We start from the raw sequence: 15,275 nt of genomic DNA, 5'->3' as shown, positions 1-15,275 counted from the left end.
TAGACACGTGCAGGGAAGTGGCAGGACATAGAGCTGCAAGGGGCAGAGCCTGATGGGGACTTGGGTGCTCTGCTGCAGAGTTACCACTGTGGACAGTGGGCTGGCACTGAGGATTTTTAAAGCAGTGAATCCCATATGAGCACAACTGTCATTTGGGAATACTCATCTAGAGGCCATGTGTGGGAGGAATTAGAGGGCCTGGGGATCACTGCCTGTGAACTGGTGTGCTGGTGGCATGATCAGCAAGGCAGGGTTGAGGTAAGGAGGACCCAGTCTTCGAGACGTGAGTCAGGAGCTTTAGGATTTCAGGGTAAAAGGAGGATCTCAGAACCCCAGGGGCTGCGATTAGGAAGTCCCTCTCATCTTCCCGAGTGTTTCCCTTGTCAGTGTCCTGTAGTCAATGCTGAAAGTTATGATGCTTACAGTGCTGCTCAGGCCACTCTGATTGTGGACAGATAAGCCTAAAGGTCTTTCTTTAATATACCACAACAAAAGGCTGATCATGTCACAAGTTTCCAAGTAACTCCTGTCATGACAGCTGAAGGATGAAGGCCATAAGTGTTTTCAAGAAATTTAAGAGCACCAAGAATAACTGTCATAATGGACTTATGGATTTGAGTCCAAATGGTATTGATTTCAAAGTTTCCCTTGTACTGACAGCCCTAGAAAGCATGGATTCACTGGGCTTATTCCATGCCCACGGTGCATGATGTCGGTATGGCTGGGGAATTCATCTCGACAGTCAAATGAATCAAGGTGACATAAAAAAATAGGCCCTGAAATGGGAGTGATGACATTTTAAATACATGGTGTCAGGAAAACCAAAAACCTGTCACCAAGCATTTAGCATTGCCTTTCTTCTTGGTCTTATCTTCTGGGGCCTCAAACAATGAAACTGTGTTAATGGGAGGTCCTCACAGAGCAAGCATGCCACTGGCTGGTTTCAGAGATGCGTTGCCAAGTGGTGGAACACAGAACTGGAAAGGTAGGATGGGTTAGATTTAGGAGGCTTAAACAAAGACATCTAGCTTTGATGTGGCAGGCAGCAAGGAGCCAATGATTATTTTTGAGCACAGAAATGAAGTAAGTTCTGTAAAAAAATGAAAGAATACAAACAAGATAAAAAACTTAAGTCAGTTCACGATCATATGATGCTGGTTGCTAGGCATTTTGGCAAAGTTCTCCAAAGGTAACAAATTTCACAGGCAACAGTTCTTTGGAGCTGACCCGTTTTTGGTAGCAACCATATCCTTGATTGATAGAAACCATGCCCAGGGCAAATATTTTCTCTGACAGGAAGAGAGTGGGGCTGCTTAAATAGCTTTTGCATTGAATCTGTCTGATAACCAGTTACTGTCGGTTCCTCTGCACAGGGGTTGGCAGGTATTAGCAAGTTTAGGCTTCTGTCTCTGAAAGTAACAACTCTGAACTCTTTTGGAGGTCACAGACTCTTTTAAGAATCTGATAGCTGGGTATAGTGGCTCACGCCTGTAATCCCAGCACTAAGGCAGGTAGATCACTTGAGGTCATGAGTTTGAGACCAGCCTGGCCAACATGACAAAACCCCAACTCTGCTAAAAATACAAAAATTAGGCCAGGCGTGATGGCTCATGCCTGTAATCCCAGCACTTTGGGAGGCTAAGGTGGGTGGATTGCCTCAGCTCGGAAGTTCGAGACCATCCTGGCTAGCATGGTGAAACCCCGTCTCTACCAAAAATACAAAAAATTAGTCGGGTGCGGTGGCGTGTGCTTGTAGTCCCAGCTACTCAGCAGGCTGAGGCAAGAGAATCACTTGAACCCAGGAGGCGGAGGTTGCAGTGAGCCGAGGTCATGCCAGTGCATACCAGCTTGGGCGACAGAACGGACTCTGTCTCAAAAAAAAAAAAAAAAAAAAAAAAATTAACCGGGTGTGGCAGTGCATGCCTGTAATCCCAGATACTCAGGAGGCTCAAGCAGGAAAATCACTTGAACCCGGGAGGTGGAGGTTGCAGTGGGCCAAGATCGTACCATTGCACTACAGTTTGGGCAACAAGAGTGAGGCTCTATCTCAAAAAAAAAAAAAAAAAAAAAAAAAAAAAAGAATCTGATAAAAGCTAAGAACCCTGTGTCCAGAAAAACGGATGTGCATATTTTTGCATCCAACCCCAGCTGTGGACTACAGATTTACAGCTCTGCTACTAGATGTTTCTTTCAGGCTCTGAGCCTCAAGAGTAAAGACTCAGAATGTGGCTAATGTGGGGGAGGGAGCAGAATGGACCTTGGTCTGTGCCATTCCTGTGCATGCTAAGACAGCGTGAGCCAGAGAGGGCTGATCTTGAGCTTAGGACTCATTTATGTTCTCTCTGTCTCATCATAAACTGGCTGTTGCTTTATACAAATCTTTTCGTCCTTCCATGCTTCTCCTTTCCAAGCTGTCACACAATAGTAAGACTTGCTGCTTTATTGTATCTGTCATTCTGGGTAGCAAAGGGCTTTAATAAGGCCTCCTTTCCAAAGGAAATTGAAAGCCTAAGATGTGCTAGTAGAGCAATGCTGGCAGGCTGGGAGGACTGGCGCCCACTCATGCTGCAGGCCTCTGCTCAGAGAAGCAGTCTGGTGCCTGGCACAGATGGTGCTGTTGGTTCTGCAGCAGATGCAAGCCAAGCTTGACACTCAGTAGGCTCCCAAGCAGCTGGGCAGTGCTCTGGGGGAAAGAATGCTAGGTGACAGCTGGGCAGCCCAGCCTCTATCCTAGCTCAGGCTGCTCAGAGTATGTCCCTGAGTAAGAAATGGTTTCAGAACCTTCTAGGAGGAACTTTCCTTAAAGGAGGAGTTTTCCTTCTATATAGACACTGGAGGAAAAATCTCTAGCTAGAGGCCTATTATATTGTGGCTTAGCAGTCATAATGTAATCTCTTGAGATAAACCAACCCAGCTCGTGAGCTGTGGGCTACCTACCAGGAAGGACAGCTTCGCTTCATCAGTACTCTCGATGCCTTTTGTGTCAAATTTGCCCTGCTGGAGGCTGCTGTGCATAATGTTCACAGCACTTGTCACCCCGCGCTGGATGTCCTGGAAGGTGGTTGCCGGGAAGCCCATCCGCAGCTTGTTGCACAGAACATCCCTGGGGGGCAGGAAGGAATAGAGGGATTGACACTACTCAACTTGGCCTCCAGGACAGAAGGGCCAGAGCGTCCACCACCCTGACCCAGCAGCACAACGTACTCTTTTAGGGGGAATAACCAGTCCTTGAGACCACTGTAGGAGACCTGAGGAGCCAGGGTATGAAAGTGACCAGCACCCACTCAAGGATACTGATGTGACAAGAACATACAGAGGAGACTGGCCAATCTCTACTGTTTATGAGGCTTTTAGCCATCACCACTGCACTCCAACAAACAAAGCCGTGAGGCTTAGTGAAGGCAGTACTACGTAGGAGTTGAGAACAGGTTTTGAGTTACTCAGCTTTGAATTCCACCTCTTACTAAGTGGTGGATCTTTGACGAGGATGGAATCTCCCTAAAGCCCAGTTTCCTCATCTATAAAACAGAGCTAATAGTTCCTACCTCATAGGGTTGTTAGTAGGACCTCAAAAGAGGAGGAGAATAGCATAGTGCTCGGCCTGTAGCAATGGTACCTACTACAACTACTGCTTTCATCTGAACTGCCTGTTCTCTTTCCTACATCTAAGGGCTCATAGCCCCTTCAGTCTAGTCCAGAGAACAGAAATTTGGCCCACAAGATATCTGGCTGATCAATAGCTTCCTGGAGCCAAGGATACTGTTTTAGGGACAGGAGCTTATGTCCTATATAGAACTGAACTAGAATCATGAGGACAAAGGGCAGAAACAAACGGGCCTCAGGAATCAACAAGGGCCTTTCTGCCTGGAAAGGAGAAAGGGAGTCAACTGTACCTGAAGTCAGACTCCAGCTCTGTGGTGGCGAGGTTGATCATGGCACAGAGACAGTCGATGCTAGAGCTGGACAGAGCCCGCCCAATGCACTTCTTAACAATGTAGAAGACATCATCCACCATGCTGGATGTCAACTGGCCCTTCTCATAGGTGTCCAGAGCCACAGCCTACCCAAAAGGCAAAGCCAACACTGAGGGTCCCAGTTCTACATGTCACATTCTACATAATTCTGGGTACACTGGCACTAGCTCTGTTCCCTTTTCTGTACCTGCTCCCTTTTCTGTCCATGTTTCTCCCAACATGGCATGTTCTGGTCACAGATTGGCGTGCATCCTCCTTGTCAAAATAGTTCACTTCCCTATTGATCACTAGGTGAAGCAATTAAATACTTTGGGCCTTGGTCTTGTGGAGATCTATTACTTGAGGTGCAAGACATCTGCAGAGGCCCTACTTCCCTGAAGTTCCTTAACCACATACCTTCAGGGAGGTGGGGAATAAGTGGGTTCCCTGAAGAGCTGAGCTGAGCTGTTCTTTTGTAATTCTTGGGGAAGAAGTCCTAACTAGGTATACAAAGAGCACAACGACTCCAAAGATGCTCTTTAACCATAAAAAGTGGTACCACTCAATCTACATGCAAGGGTATTCTCAAAGCAGGACCAAGAAATATGACATGCCTCAGCCATTTCCTTCAGCCTGGCTTCTTGGACCGGAAGCCCCATTTTCGAGAGGTACGTCCTATGTCCTACCTTATTGACAGTCTCCCTCATGAAGTACTCCTCCATGGTAATATATAAGCCAATCAGCTCCTGCATGGTACAGCTCAAAAGGCAGTTATTGAGGAGTTTGTCCAGACACTTCTGGTGCTCTAGGGGACAGCGAAGAAAGGAATACTCACTTTTTCTTCCCCAAGGGAAACAGAGCAACTTTTTTCATTTTTTCAGGTCTTTCTTCCAAATATGTACATATTTTACATGGTTATAATCATGATACAGATAGCAATTTTGTATTCTGATTTAAAAAAATTGTATCATAAATATTTTCCATGTTTCCATCCACCTTACTAATTTTTCATGACTGTGGGATTTCATCAGGTGCATAATTCACATTTTAAAAACGACTTTTATTTTTAACTTTTTTGTTGTTTTATGTGAAATTGAGAAAAATAACCACTCTATTTTTGGATACCTGGTTATTACCAAACGTTTTGCCATTGCTGGAGATAATAAAAGATCACAATATTGGAGATTATAGTGAATACTTTTGTACATATACCTTTTTACTCCTTTTATTCCTTTAGGATTAATAGGAGTCAAAAGATGGCAAAGACAAGAATATATTGGATATAGATTACTTCTTTTTTTTTTTTTTAAACAGTTATTTTATCAGATTGTTTGAACATTAAATTTATCCTGTTTGCAATCCAAAATAGTTACCTGAAGTTTGCTGTTTTGTTTGTATGTGTGTTTACTTTTATTGTGTATTTGTTTTTCTAAACTCTTTGGCACAATTTTCTGGGGGCGTTCAGACTGCCACAATACAAGTCAGGAGAGGGCGTTTTCTTTGTGCTGCCAATTCTGATCATTTAAATTTTGGTTTGTTTGGGTTGTGACTTATTTTGTTTTTGAAGTCTGCATTCTTTAGATTACTTCATTCTTTACACCAGTATTGTCCAGTAGAATTTCTGTGATAATGAAAATATTCTGGTCAGGTGTGGTGGCTCACACCTGTAATACCAGCACTTTGGGAGGCCAAGGTGGGAGGATCACTTGGGTCCAGCAGTTTGAGAACAGCCTGGGCAACACAGCAATACTCTGTCTCTAAAAAAATAAACAAACAACAGCAAAAAAGAAAATATTCCATATCCGTTGTCTGATATCATAGCCACTAGCCATGGTAGTGATTGAGCACTTGAAGTGTGAATGAATTGAACTGAGGAAATAAATGTTTATATTTTTTTACTAAATTTTTTTTTCCAGAATCCAGGTGAGAAATATGAATTTAAAATTTTATATAATTGTAATTAAATTTGAATTTGAATTTCAATTCACGAATGGCTATGTATGGAGAGCACAGCTCTGAACAGTGATAGTCATCATTGACATCAACAAGCAAACTCCAAATGAACACACAATCTCCTTCATACACTGATTCTGTAACTCCCCTGCCACGGATTTTTGGCACAAGCCATGCAGATGCCAAAGATGGTGGGTGGGTCTCAGGTCCCCAATCCGAGGAATCCTGCATGCATCTGCCCAGCAGAATTTTTTTTTCTTTTTTAACTCTTGCTTTAGTAGCCAGCAGGAATTAAATGGTTATCTTATAAACGTAGAGTCAATCTGTAAATGAAACTGGACTCTGGTATACCTTTTCAAAAAAATTTAAAAATGTTTATTTTTTATTATTAATTTAATTTTTTAGAGATCAGGACTCACTATGTTGACAAGGCTGGTCTCGAACACCTGGGCTCAAGCGATCTTTCCTCCTCAGCCTCCCAAAGTGCTGGAATTATACATGAGCCACCACACCCAGCCAAAATTTTTATCTTTTAATATAGTGACAGAGTTTTTTCATACTGCTCAGGCTGGCCTTGAACTCTTGAGCTCAAGTGATTCTCCCGCCTCAGCCTCCCAAAGTGCTGGGATTACAGGTGTGAGCCACTGCACACAGCCCCCTTTCTTATCAATGTCAATTATTCCTTGAAAAACTGTAACTGGGGGAACTGATAGACTGAGAGGGGATGAGAGAATTCCTATACATTATATATTCTTTTTTTTAGACAGAGTCTTGCTATCAACCAGGCTGGAGTGCAGTGGTGCGATCTTGGCTCACTGCAGCCTTTGCCCCCCAGGGTTCAAGCAATTCTCCTGTCTCAGCCTCCCAAGTAGCTGGGACTACAGGCACATGGCACCATGCTTGGCTAATTTTTATATTTTTAGGAAAGACAGGGCTTCACCATATTGGTCAGGCTGGTCTCAAACTCCTAATCTCAGGTGATCCACCCACCTCGGTTTCCCAAAGTACTGGGATTACAGACGTGAGCCAGTGTGCCTGGCCAACATATTCTTTTTTTTTTTTTTTGTAAAAAAACACCTTATTGAAGTATAATTTATATCCCATAAAATTTAAAACAGAGAATCAATGTTCTCATCTGTAAAATGATTAGATGACCTCAAAGATCTAGTCTAATTCTAAAATCCAGTAAATTTAGATTTCCTCCTGGGAGTCAATTTGCCTATAGACCACCAGGGGCTAATAAGTCCCAATTGTTTCCTTAATAAGAGATCTGTGGCTTAACCATTATGAAACACTGCCAATTATATCTCAATCCTCCCAAAAATAGGGGAATTACTTTTACCTTGCTTTACTTCTTCTGAGGCCATGGAGTCCCCCACCTCAAAATCAGAGCTAATCCTCTTCCTGAGGAAACGTAAGTACAGCTCACTGCGGGCATTCATCAGGGTGACCTCAGTCAGGATGGGGTCCAGTTCTCTGAGACACATGGAGCAGAAGGAACAGGAGGACAATGGATTCCCTTAGACACAGAGCTAGAGGGCAAACAGAGCTCCAAATTCCCCCTCCCCACTGGGCCCATAAGGATTGGCTCTGCCAGATGGCCCTCCAGGCTCTGCTGGCCCAATTAGAATCAGAGATAGCTGTCAACCACATTTTCCGTAAATACCTGTTTCACCTAACTTATCCCCTAAAATTCTGCCAGAGGTAAATAAAAGGTTGGGAGCTGTGTTTTCTTTTTGAGACAGAGTCTTGCTCTGTTGCCCAGGCTGGAGTGCAGTGGCACAATCTCAGCTCACTGCAACCTCCGCCTCCAGGTTCAAGTGGTTCTCATGCCTCAGCCATATGAGTAGCTGGGATTACAGATGTGTGCCACCATGCCCGGCTGATTTTTGTATTTTTAATTGAGATGGGGTTTCACCATGCTGACTAGGCTGGTCTCGAACGCCTGGTCTCAAGTGATCCTCTTAAAGTGATGGAATTATGGGCATGAGTCACAGCACCTGGCTTCTTTTGTGGTTTGAATAAAGATTATCTATGTCTCATGTGAAAGAAAACTCCTCAATCTCTAATTTAGCCCTGAGGATGTTAGGAAATACCATTAAACTGTGCCCTACACCCATTCATTTATCCGGATAAATAGCAAAAATAATCTTGAAAAAAACAAAGTTGGAGGAATCCCACTTCCTGATTTTGATCTCAAAACTAACTACAAAGCCACAGCAGTCAAGACTGTGGTACTGGCATATGGATAGATATATGGATTAATGGGACAGAATTGTGAGTCCAGATGATTGACTGATTTTCAATGAGTACTGGGACAATTCAATAAAGAGTGAAGGGTCTTTTCAGCAAATTTTGCTAGGATAACTGAGATCCACATGAAAAAGCAGCAAGTTGAACCCTACCTCACAAGATATACAAAAATTAACTTCCTTTGCACACCGAAGTCCAAGAGATCTTTTCTTTTCCCTCCCTCCCTCCAACCTTCTTTCCTCTCTCTCTCTCTCTTTTTTTCTGAGATAAGGTCACCCTCTATCTCCTAGGCTGGAGTACAGTGGCACAATCATAGCTCACTGCAGGCTAAATTTCCCTGGGATCAGGCAATCCTCCACCTCACCCTCCCAAGTAGCTGGGATTATGGGAGTGTGCCACCACGCCCAACTAATTTTTGTGTTTTTAAAAATTTTTTGAAGCGCCGGGCGCGGTGGCTCAAGCCTGTAATCCCAGCACTTTGGGAGGCCGAGGCGGGTGGATCACAAGGTCAAGAGATCGAGACCATCTTGGTCAACATGGTGAAACCCCGTCTCTACTAAAAATACAAAAAATTAGCTGGGCATGGTGGCACGTGCCTGTAATCCCAGCTACTCAGGAGGCTGAGGCAGGAGAATTGCCTGAACCCAGGAGACGGAGGTTGCGGTGAGCCGAGATCGCGCCATTGCACTCCAGCCTGGGTAACAAGAGCGAAACTCCGTCTCAAAAAAAAAAAAAAAAAAAAATTTTTTTGAAGCACTGTGGTTTGTATAATTTTTGTATTTTTGATATTTTTGTATTTTTGATAGAGACCAGTTTCCCCATGTTGTCCATGTTAGGACTACAGGCAGGGGCCACCTTGGCACCTGGCCCAAGAGATCTTCACAAACATAAATCTGCTCATACCATATAGTTTCCATTCCTCTCAGAATATAAGACTCTGAACAGCCTGACTCTAATGATCTCTCCATATCCACCATTTCAGGCTCTCCCCTATTCTTTGCACTTCAGCTACACTGGCCTTTTAGTTTTTAAAATACCCATGAGCTTTGCACATGCTTTCCTTGCACTATCTGGAACACTCCTCACATCTAACTCCTACTTACTCTTAAGGTCTCAGATCTAAGGTCATTTCCTTAGGAATTCTTTCTTCAATTTTCCCAGATTAGGCCACATGCCTTTATACCATGCTCTCCTACACCCTACACTTAGTGTATCACAGTGGCTGACGGCATCCACTCTAGTGTCAGACTGCTTGGACTCCATTTCTCACTCTGCCACTTTCTAGCCGCATGACCTTGGGCAAGTCATTTGACCTCTCCAGGCTTCAGTTTCTTCATCTGTAAAATGTTTATGGATTGAATTAATGATTTTCTACTGAGGGCATTTTATTCCCAGCTCCCCCATTCCACTACCCATATCCCGCTGGGGTCTTTTAGCACCCAGTGGATAGAGGCCAGGGACGCTTCTATGCTGTTCTATACAATGCATAGAACAGTCCCTGCTAACAAAAAATTATCCAGTCAAGGCCAGGCACAGTGGTTTACGCCTGTAATATCAGTACTTCGGGAGGCTGAGGTGGGCAGGTCACCTGAGGTCAGGAGTTCGAGACCAGCCTGGCCAACATGGTGAACCCCTCTCTCTACTAAAATTAGCCAGGCGTAGTGGTGAGCGCCTATAATCCCAGCTACGCAGGAGGCTGAGGCATGAGAACTGCTTGATCCTGGGAGGTAGAGGCTGCAGTGAGCTGAAATTGTGCCACTGTACTCCAGACTGGGTGATGGAGTGAGACTCTGTTAAAAAAAAAAAAAAAATTATCCAGTCAAAATGCACAGAGGTTAAGAAACCTTAGATTAAATGATTGAAATTTGTTAAGTGTTTAAATTTGTCAAGTGTTTAGAACAGTGTCTGGCATATAGTTGATACTACACATGTGTTAGCTATGGTTATTATCTGTCTACTTCGCAGACCATAGGTGCCACGAAGACAGAATTATGTTTGTTTGCTCACTTTGCTTGCTGCCATATCAAGGACCAGTATCTGGCCCAAAGTTTTACTCAGTAAAACTTTGTTGATTGAATGAATACATTTTAAGTTTAGATTTTCTTTTAACAAGCGTATGTTATTTTTATTATAAAAAAGTAAAAGTTTGGCTGGATTACAGTGGCTCACACCTGTAATTCCAGTGCTTTGGGAGGCCGAGGCCAGAGGATCACTTGAGGTGAGAGGTTTAAGACCAGCCTGGGCAACACAACAAGCCCTCATCTCTACAAAAACCAAAAAAATTTAGCTGGGAGTGGTGACTGTAATCCCAGCTACTCAGGAGGCTGAGGTCGTAGGATCACTTGAGTCCACGAGTTGGTGGTTGCAGTGAGCTGTGATTGTGCCACTGTACCACTTCACTCCAGCCTGGAAAACAGACCCTGTTTCTAAAAAAAAAAAAGAGTAAAAGTTTAAAATTTTAGGATAGTAGTTACCTTTGCAGGAGGGAAAGAGGAGAGTCACTTTGGGGGCTTCAAAAGTGTAGCCATGCTACATAAGAACATTTTGGTCAAAAATGAACTGCTGGGCCGGGCATGGTGGCTCATGCCTATAATCCCAGCAATTTGGGAAGACTTTGGGAGGTGAGAGGATCACCTGAGCCTAGGAAGTCGAGATTAGCTTAGGCAACATGGCAAAACCTCGTCTCTACAATAACAAATACAAAAATTTGCCCATCGTGGTGGTGTACACATATGGTCCCAGCTAATTGGGAGGCCAAGGTGGGAGGATTGTTTGAGCCCAAGAGGTCAAGGCTGCAGGGAATCAGGATCATACCACTGCACTGCACTCCAGCCTGGACTACAAAGCAAGACCCTATATCAAAACAAAAACAAAAACAAAAACAAAAGCAGAAACAAAACCCCCCAAAAACTGTATCTATATACACAATAGTGGTCCAGTAATATAATACTGTATTTTCACTGTACCTTTTCCATGTTTAGATACACAAATACTTACCATTGTCTTACAATTGCCTAAAGTAGTCAGTACAACAATATGCCATTCAGGTTTATAGCCTAGGAGCAATAGGTTGTGCCATATAGCCTAGGAGTGTAGTAGGCTAAGTACACCCTGTGATATTCAAACAATGAAAATCGCCTAAGATGTTTCTCAGAATGTATTGCAGTTGTTGGTGGGGTGTGGTGGCTCATGCCTGTAACACCAGCACTTTGGGAGGCTGAGGTGGATGGATCACCTGAGGTCAGGAGTTCGAGACTAGCCTGGCGAACATGGCGAAACCCTGTTTCTACTAAAAAATACAAAAAATTAGCCGGGAGTGGTGGTACACTCCGGTAGTCCCAGATACTTGGCAGGCTGAGGCAAGAGAATTGCTTGAAACTGGGAGGCAGAGGCTGTAGTGAGCCAAGATCACACTACTGCAATCTAGCCTGGGTGACAGAGTGAGACTGTCTCAAAAAAAAAGTATTCTAGTCATTAAATGACATGTGATTGCACTGATTATGACTTACTACGTATTTAATTTATATATACTTTTATTCATGATACATTCCACTGAAAAATAAGAGTAATTGATAAACATTTTAAAAACATAGACCACATTGTAACACAGTAGTCTGAATCATACATGATTACCAATTCAAACTCTTGTGTGCTGAAGAAGAGAGATGGATTATTACCTTGGTTCAATTTTTTCTGTTGTAGAATTTCTCATCAAGTTGTTCTGAACATGCCGGAACTGCAATATACCACAGGAATGAGAATACTCTTCCCCACCCCACCATCTACTGGCCTCTTGCTGGTCACTTCAAACTTCTGGCAAACAAGAATGTTTAGGTTTAGTTTGCTTACTAGGCTTACCTTTCCTTCAAGCCAGCAGTGGGCTTTCAGGATGACAGGCCAAAGATTTGTTTTTGGGTTGGATGCTAATAATACTCACCTCTATTACTGTGCTTAAAAGTCATACTAATGGTGTTCCAATAGACTACTGTCTACAGTCTCTTAGTCTGGAGGTTCTAGAAATACAATTATATGAGGCCACTCCTATTTTTATGTCCTACTTTTACTTTCTCTGCTCAAAGGAAGGAAAAAATAAAGTCCTGAAAAAGCAAACGTTATCTTTAACATCTAAGGAATGAAGGGAAAATTGGAGACAATTACTTGGACACTTAATACCACCTCAAGTAATAGAATTGTCATTATATCACCAGAGGGCAATGGTGCACATTTTATGATAGAGAATTGGTCTACCACTTCTGTTGTGTTCCTTTCAGGATGCCCCTTTTATTTCCTTCTCAATCTTGAACTGAAGCCACCATCAACTCAACAACACCAGGGTCTAGCTCAATCCTTTTGGCCACTACACTTTCTGATATGAACATAAATAGGCCTAATCAATGCTAGGGGTTGCTAAGCAAATATGTTAAACATGCAGAGTGCTTGGTACACCAGCAGGAATCTGTTAAGTTACATTGATACTGTTTTCTACAGCAGCATCTTTGGAAATCAGCATCACTTGCTTTCCAGCAAGTCCAAAGTAAGCTGGGAATGGCCAAGATGCAGGCCAGTCTGCACTCAGCATTTATTTTTCTCTTGTTTGCACATTTTTTCATTTTTTCCCCTCCAATTTATTCTACTCAATGTTCCTGGCTAAAACTGCTACCAAACCCCACCTGTAGCTTCCCCTGCTCACCTGCTGGTGGTAGTCCCTTTGTTTGATGAACTTGTCTACCACCTTATCCACCTGTCTGTCACATTCCACCTGCAGATATTTGATCAGGGTATACAGTCTCCCCGGCCCATAATAGGTCTCCACTATTGGTTGGTGGGTCTCCACAATGCGGGCAATCCCTACAATGGAGGAAGCAAGAGGGTTGTATTCTAAGTATTCTTCTCATAACTTGCTCCCATCTGAGATTAAACCAGGGTCTAGCTCAATCCTTTTGGCCACTACACTTTCTGATATGAACACAAATAGGCCTAATCAATGCTAGGGGTTGCTAAGCAAATATGTTAAACATGCACAGTGCTTGGTACACCAGCAGGAATTTGGTAAGTTACATTGATACTGTTTTCTACAGCAGCATCTTTGGAAATCAGCATCACTTGCTTTCCAGCAATTTATTTTAGGATTAAATTTATTCTTACAGAGTTTGGGGCTTGTGGATTAGGCAGGATCAGAATACTGGAGATACTCTAATCTTTGCTAATAAGGCACTGAATCTGGAAGTTATTTAATTATCCAACCAATTAAAACACAGCAAACTACATGATTAAATTAGAGCCATCAGGCTAGAAGGGTGAGAAGAAAGGCTAAGATGCAGGTGTCATACAGAAATGTCTCTAGTCTCTCTAGAGTGGAGAAAGAGGCTCACCTTCAAACAGAAGAGTAAGTGTATCTGCAAAGATGACTGCAGCTCTCCGATCACTCATGTCTGTCCCCAGCACCAAGAGTAGATTCTCCTCAGCTTTACTGGCCACCTAAAACAGGGGAAAACTCACATACATTTCTCAGAAAGGCCAGCCTCACACCAGGTATGTCTCAGTTTTCCAAAGAGGCCTCCCATTGGCTTTTTTTTTTTTTTTTTTTACATTTCTCTTGATGTTTGGAAGCCCAGGCAGCACAGAGGAAACTCCCTTGAGGGACAATGGGCTGTCTGAGCCTCAGGCAGGACAAGGAATATGGGCATGTTGGTAGCTCTTCTTCCATTATTTCCTCCTCATGGAAAATATGGACTGCCATTAGCCAAGGGAGAGAGTCCCCAGTTTCAACAATCTTCTCAAAGTGTAGCTTTCTATCATTTTTAAAAATAAAAGACAGGGTCTCACTCTGTTGCTCATGCTGGAGTACAAGGGAGCCAAAGTCATAGTTCACTGTGGCCTTGATCCTCTCACCTCAGCCTCCTGAGTAGCTGGAACTACATGCAAGAGCCATCATGCCAGGCTAATTTTTAAAAAATTTCTGTAGAGGGCCGGGCGCGGTGGCTCACGCCTGTAATCCCAGCACTTTGGGAGGCCGAGGCGGGTGGATCACGAGGTCAAGAGATCGAGACCATCCTGGTCAACACGGTGAAACCCCGTCTCTACTTAAAATACAAAAAATTAGCTGAGCATGGTGGCGCGTGCCTGTAATCCCAGCTGCTCAGGAGGCTGAGGCAGGAGAATTGCCTGAACCCAGGAGGCGGAGGTTGCGGTGAGCCGAGATTGCGCCATTGCACTCCAGCCTGGGTAACAAGAGCGAAACTCCGACTCAAAAAAAAAAAAAAAAAAAAAAAAAAAATTTCTGTAGAGATGGGGTTTTTCTATGTTGTCCAGGCTGGTCTTGAACTCCTGGTCTCAAGTAATCCTCTTGCGTCAGCCTCCCAAAGTGTTGGAATTACAGGCATGAGCCATTATGCTTGGCATGTTATCATTAACAGCAGTTTGTCAAGCAGGACAAAACCCGGGTACTGCAGAAGGGGTTTTTACTGGATTAAAGGTAGAAGCCATTTCTAGATCCCAGGTGGCAAAGTATACTGATTAAGAAAAAGTACCATACAGCTGTTGTATTTTGTTTTTAATTAATTTTTTAGAATGAGTAAAACGCACACTTAAACATTCAAAAGGAACAAAGGAATGTTCAGTGAAAAGTGGTTCTTCCTCCAACCTGTGTCTCTTAAGTTCCCAATTTTCTTCAGAGGTGACCATTATTAACCTTTCCAAAATAAACCCTATGCTTATACAAATATATCTTGACTGCTAACTCCCTCATTTTAAACAGGAATGACAACATATTATTTTGTACCCTGTTTAACAAGCCACATGTGAAAAAATAAAATATGTCAGCACTTAGGGAATGGTCTCATTTTTCTTAACAGTAGAATAATGGTCTGATAGAGAATTTTTGGTGAGAGGGGAGGAGACACAGAGACATATAGCTAAAAAATGGCTGAGTGGGTGGTAGGTCCAGGACTTTGGGAGGCAGCCTGGGAAACACAGTGAGACTTTTTCTACAAAAAAAAAAAAAAAAAAATTAGCAGGGCATGGTGGCATGTACCTGTAGTCTCAGCTACTTGGGAGGCTGAGGCAGGAGAATTTGCTTGAGCCTAGGAGGTCAAAGCTGCAATGAGCTGTGACTGT

General features: G+C 43.3%; 1 protein-coding gene across 2 annotated transcripts in view; it reads right to left on the bottom strand.

The window, feature by feature from the left end:
• COG4 (component of oligomeric golgi complex 4) overlaps positions 1-15,275 on the bottom strand; it is a 36,283-nt gene that overhangs the window by 9,534 nt on the left and 11,474 nt on the right. For both annotated transcript variants that reach the window (XM_032283849.1, XM_032283850.1), the window contains 7 exons: positions 13,532-13,637; positions 12,850-13,007; positions 11,837-11,895; positions 7,249-7,382; positions 4,640-4,758; positions 3,894-4,060; positions 2,938-3,103 (listed from right to left, as the gene is read on the bottom strand). In XM_032283849.1, coding sequence (XP_032139740.1) covers positions 2,938-3,103; positions 3,894-4,060; positions 4,640-4,758; positions 7,249-7,382; positions 11,837-11,895; positions 12,850-13,007; positions 13,532-13,637 — 909 coding nt within the window. The remainder of the gene's footprint in view (positions 1-2,937; positions 3,104-3,893; positions 4,061-4,639; positions 4,759-7,248; positions 7,383-11,836; positions 11,896-12,849; positions 13,008-13,531; positions 13,638-15,275) is intronic.

This window comes from Sapajus apella, unplaced genomic scaffold (genome assembly GCF_009761245.1).
Source record: "Sapajus apella isolate SASKATOON/1434 unplaced genomic scaffold, GSC_monkey_1.0 scaffold15, whole genome shotgun sequence".
Taxonomy (NCBI): domain Eukaryota; kingdom Metazoa; phylum Chordata; class Mammalia; order Primates; family Cebidae; genus Sapajus; species Sapajus apella.
Note: the sequence above shows the minus strand (reverse complement) of the source record. Positions and strands in the feature narration are given on the sequence as shown.